Raw genomic sequence first — 5,152 nt, 5'->3', positions numbered from 1 at the left:
GCCAAAAGGATGGCCCAGCACAGAAGATCAACATCATCAGGCCAGGACTCTGCGGTCTACACTCATCTCCAGGCCAGCGGTCACTCTTTCAGGGATGAAGATGTGCACATCCTGGATAGAGAGGAACGATGGTTTGAGAGAGGAGTAAAGGAGGCCATCTTTGTGAAAAGAAATCGTCCATCGTTAAACAGGGGTGGGGGCCTACGTGTTCAATTGCCCCCCTCTTACAATACTGTGATTGCTAGTATCACTCAGCCCTCTGTGAATAGTAAACAGCCATCAGTGTGCTAATGATCCATTGTTAGGCTGATGGTCCTTCTTGAGCATGTGATCAGCTGGTTTTGGTTGTCAGCAGCAAAACTGGTTGATCCACTCTGAGACGGTGCTATTTAAGAGACTGAGCTGAATACAGCACCTCAGACTGAGGAAGTCTCTCGGATGAGAGACGAAACGTTTCTACATTTTTTTGTTGTTTTGCTTTGCTTTGTTTTGTTTTTTTTGAATGTCCAGAGGACCAGATTTAACTTTTTTTAGATACTCAAAGATACAGCACATAAAGCTAAATATGAACAGTGCCTTTTTAATACACAGCAAAGATTAGTGAGACGCTAACAGCTGTTTTCCTTTATGAGTTCTGGATGATCCAAATGGTTCTGGATGAAAATGTGCTTTATTTGGTGATCGAGTGAGGGTTTAACTTACGGGTCAATGGTGATCTTGATGGCTGTCATGTTCTTGTCCCTTTGTTTGTTGTCTGCTGCATTGACTGCCAAGAAGAACAACAAAAACAACTTTAGACATGAGTCTGTCAGAAATAAATCAGCTTGTGTCTGTTTGAATCCTATTTTAGTCTTGATTTCAATTAGAGGCTTTAGTCTGCAACATCTGAGAAAACACCTAGATTAATATTCATCAGACTCGGTTAACACAACCAAAACATTATACAACACTCCATAAGACAGACAGACAGACAGGCAGGCAGGCAGACAGAGACAGGCTGGTAGATCCTCATGCAGTGGATTGTTTATACAAGCCCTTCTGGCATTAGGTCAGGCGGAACACTGTTGTTGTTTGTTTATGTTTACTTCAAAGTAAATATAAACCAGTGCTTCTCAATTATTTTCTGTTTTTTCCCCCCCAAGGAAGAAGTAAACATTTTGCGCACCCCCACCCCCAACTCTCCGCAGCGACTGTTAATAGTGTTTATAAAATTGTTATAAATTGTTTTTAAATCAAAATGAGAAAGTCAGGATCAATGAGCACACTCATCGATAAAACAAAAAAAATTGTTAACGCGAAAGAGGAAAGAGGGGGCAGGTAACCCTCTCGCTTTGAGTTTACTCTTTGTCACCTGCATGCTGTGAATTGACAAGAGTCCAGAGCATTAAAAAAAGCAGTTAAACTGAGGAGGTGAATTAACTTTGTCAGCAAAGAATAGTCCTAACATGTATAAAACATTACTTCTATAAATTGTGCTTTGACAAACTCATCGATAAAACAAACATTTTGTCAACATAAAAGGGGAAAGAGGTGTCGCTCTCGCATCAGTTTACTCTTTGTTGCATGCACGCTGTGAGTGACATCCAGAGCACATGGACATAAAAACAGCAGCGGAGGACGGAGGAGGTGACGGTCGGAGTTTATTTATCGTGGCAGCAGCAGAGGAGAGAGACACGGTTCATGCATGGCTCCCAAAACGACAAGGCAACCATATTTGTTCATAACTTTATTATTGGGAATGCATGCGACAAAATTAGAATGGTGGGGGAAAAAAAAAAAAAAAAGAACTACTCCCTGCGGCAAAAAAAAGCATGTTTTCTAGGGTCACATGCGCCCCCCCCCCCCTGGCATTGCCCCAGGCCCCCCCGGGACGCCCCACTATTTGAGAAGGACTGACATAAACCGAGTACTCTTTTGAAACAAGTGAAGGGAGCAGAGAGATTTGTTAGCTTCATAAGCTAGCTTTAATGTAGCATCAATGCACTTTACATGAGGGTGGTTATAGTTGTAATATCCACTGTACTCAGCACGAGTTAGCAAAACTGCATCAACTACAGTAAATTAATCTAAAAAAGTTCAATCTGGTCCTCTGGACATTCAAAAAAACAAAACAAAGCAGAAAAAATGTAGATACGTTTCGTCTTTCATCTGAAAGACTTCCTCAGTCTGAGGTGCTGTATTCAGCTCAGTCTCTTAAATAGCACCTTCTCAGAGTGGATAAACCAGTTTGCTGCTGACAACCAAAACCAGCTGCTCACATGGTCAAGAAGGACCATCAGCCTAACAACGGATCATTAGCACACTGATGGCTGTTTATTATTCACAGAGGGCTGAGTGATACTAGGAATAACAGCATTGTAAGAGGGGGACAGTTGAACCCGGACGCCTTCACCCGATGGACGATTTCTTTTCACAAAGATGGCCTCCTTTACTCCTCTCTCAAACCATCGTTCCTCTCTGTCCAGGATGTGAACATCTTCGACCCTGAAAGAGTGACCGCTGGCCTGGAGATGAGTGTAGACCGCAGAATCCTGGCCTGATGATGTTGATCTTCTGTGCTGGGCCATCCTTTTGGCCAGTGGCTGTTGTTTCCCCGATGTAAGACTGATCACAGCCCTCCTGACACTGAACAGCATACACAATATTACTCCGTTTGTGCCGGGGGACTGGATCTTTGGGATGAACCAGTCTTTGCCGTAATGTATTTTGGGGTTTAAAAGCCACTGGGACGTTATGTTTGGAAAATAAACGTCTCAGTTTCTCTGATACTCCCTCAACATACGGAATGACCACTGGTCTGGGTTCCTTCATTTCACCTGATGGCTGAATGGAGTCCTGTTTGGGTTTCTTCTCTGCTTTCAGGAAGGCCCAGTTAGGATATCCACATTGCTCTAGAGCCTGTCTTGTGTAGGATTTCTCCTTCTGCCTGGCTACTGAGTTAGTGGGGATGCTGTCTGTTTTGTGACAAGAGTCCTGATGAGTCCTAACTTGTGCTCCAAAGGGTGATGGGAGTCAAACTGCAAATACTGGTCTGTGTGGGTGTGTTTGCGGTACACCTTGGTTTGCAAATGTCCTCTATCAGAGACTGAGACCTCACAGTCCAAGAAAGCCAACCTGCCATTTTTTACATCTTCTCGTGTGAACTTGATGTATTTATTCACAGAGTTGATGTGGTCAATAAAATGTGGGCCTTCCTGAGATTTAATTTTAACCCAGGTGTCGTCAACATACCTGAACCAATGACTTGGTGGTGTCCCTGAAAAGGATGTCAAGGCTCTCTTTTCTACCTCCTCCATGTACAGGTTGGAAACAATAGGAGAAACTGGAGACCCCATAGCACACCCATGTTTCTGCCTATAATATTGCTCCCCATATGTGAAGTAGGTTGACTGCAGGCACAGTTTCAAGAGTTGAACACAGTTGTTCTGTGGAAAGCGTGGTCCTGCTGCTCAGAGTGGTGTATGATTTTAATCTTAGGCCCTGTACACACGTAGCCTGGTGTTTGAAAAAACGAATATCTGCGCAAAAAAATATTGCCGTACATACATGTTCGGATAGAGAAAATGATCGTCTACATGAACCCGGTGATGTTCACCACAGAGCGTTGTAAAGAATATGCCCAACCCATAGGAGGCAGTGTAGTGCAAAGGTGAAACGTATATCAGCCAATCACAACCCTTCAAAGCAACCACAACTTCCTGTTAGTATTGAATCATGGCGCCTGGAGGTTCGTTTGTGTGGACAGACCGCGAGTTGTGCTTGTAAAAACAAGCAAGCAAAAATTGCCTGAACCAGCGTTACAATTAGTACTTCCCTAAACGCAGTCATTTTCCCTCCGAATGAATGGGCAAACAAAAACAATTGTCGCACATGTGACGTCAGCGCCGCGCTGCACCATCTGTCGCAGACATAATGCGCATATCTCAGGCTCCGAAAGTCCACACGCAAACCCGAAAGAGGAGATTTCTCAAATCTCCACTTTGGTCGGAGTTTTTGTTATTATTCGTTTATAGTTACATCAACCGGAGTTCACGTGTGGATGAAAGGCCACACCGCATGATAAACTATTCGGTTTTCCTGATATCCGGCTACGTGTGTACAGGGCCTTAAACTGACCACCTCTATCTACTGCATCATCAACAGGAATGCACATAAAGAGAGATGTGACATCAAAAGAGACCATTGTTTCATCAGTCTCCATGATGACATCCCTCACCTTATCCACAAAGTCCATGGTGTTCTGTATGTGGTGTTCTGAGCTGCCAACTAAAGGGATGAGTCAGAGTCAGAGTTTCTTTATTGTCATTCGCACCTCATGTGGTACATGTGGTGGAGCGAAATTATGTACACAGGGTCCCAGTTACATCCAACAATAAAATGTATAAGAAAAACAGTAATAACATCTAAGATATGAACTAAGAAAAACATCAACTAAATATACACTAAGCACTCATAACATAAAAACATTGAACATCAGCACAAACATGAACATGAGTCTGTGAGCAGATGTGCACGCATGAACACATCAACATCAACAGATCAGCAGCAACATGATATGGTTTTTCACAGTGATTATTCTAGTTAGAGATTCATGAGTCTAACAGCCTCAGGGTAGAAGTTGTTCCTCATGAGTACAGACGCCAGATATTTGGAAACATTGTAAGTGACAGAGTTAATCATGCTAACAATTGGTCTTAAAGGTGCACCTTGTTTGTGAATTTAGATAAACCATACAGACTAGGTGTGTCCTCCCCTGGGTACAGTCTGTGGTACACAATACGATCAATAGCCTTGTCCTGCTCCAAATCTTTCAGACAATCTATTAACTTCTTCTTGTAAAAACTTCCTGGATCTCTTTTCAGAGGTTCATAAGTGGTTAAGTCATTAAGGAGTGTCATAACTTTCCCAAGATAGTCTTTCTGGTTCAAAATCACTGTGCACCTTCCTTTGTCTGCTGGGAGAATGATGATGTTTTTGTCCTTGCTAAGAGTGGTGAGTGCATCCCTTTCCTCTCAACTGACGTTGGAAGGTGGTGGTTTGGCATTGCTGAGGCAGGCTGAAACTTTGATTCTGAGTTGTTCTGCTTCACCTTCTTTCAATTAGTTGTTGCGGATGGCTGATTCTGTGGCTATGATCATCTCCACCAGAGGAA

The 5,152-nt window shown here is 43.1% G+C and overlaps 1 protein-coding gene across 1 annotated transcript in view; it reads right to left on the bottom strand.

Moving 5' to 3' along the window:
- Positions 1–5,152, bottom strand: part of top2b (DNA topoisomerase II beta) — a 198,753-nt gene that overhangs the window by 167,409 nt on the left and 26,192 nt on the right. The window contains exon 4 of the mRNA XM_037693118.1: positions 703–766. Coding sequence (XP_037549046.1) covers positions 703–766 — 64 coding nt within the window. The remainder of the gene's footprint in view (positions 1–702; positions 767–5,152) is intronic.

This window comes from Nematolebias whitei, chromosome 19 (genome assembly GCF_014905685.2).
Source record: "Nematolebias whitei isolate Nwh7 chromosome 19, NemWhi1, whole genome shotgun sequence".
NCBI lineage: Eukaryota > Metazoa > Chordata > Actinopteri > Cyprinodontiformes > Rivulidae > Nematolebias > Nematolebias whitei.
The sequence above is the reverse complement of the archived record's forward strand: the minus strand, read 5'-3'. Positions and strand labels throughout refer to the sequence as shown.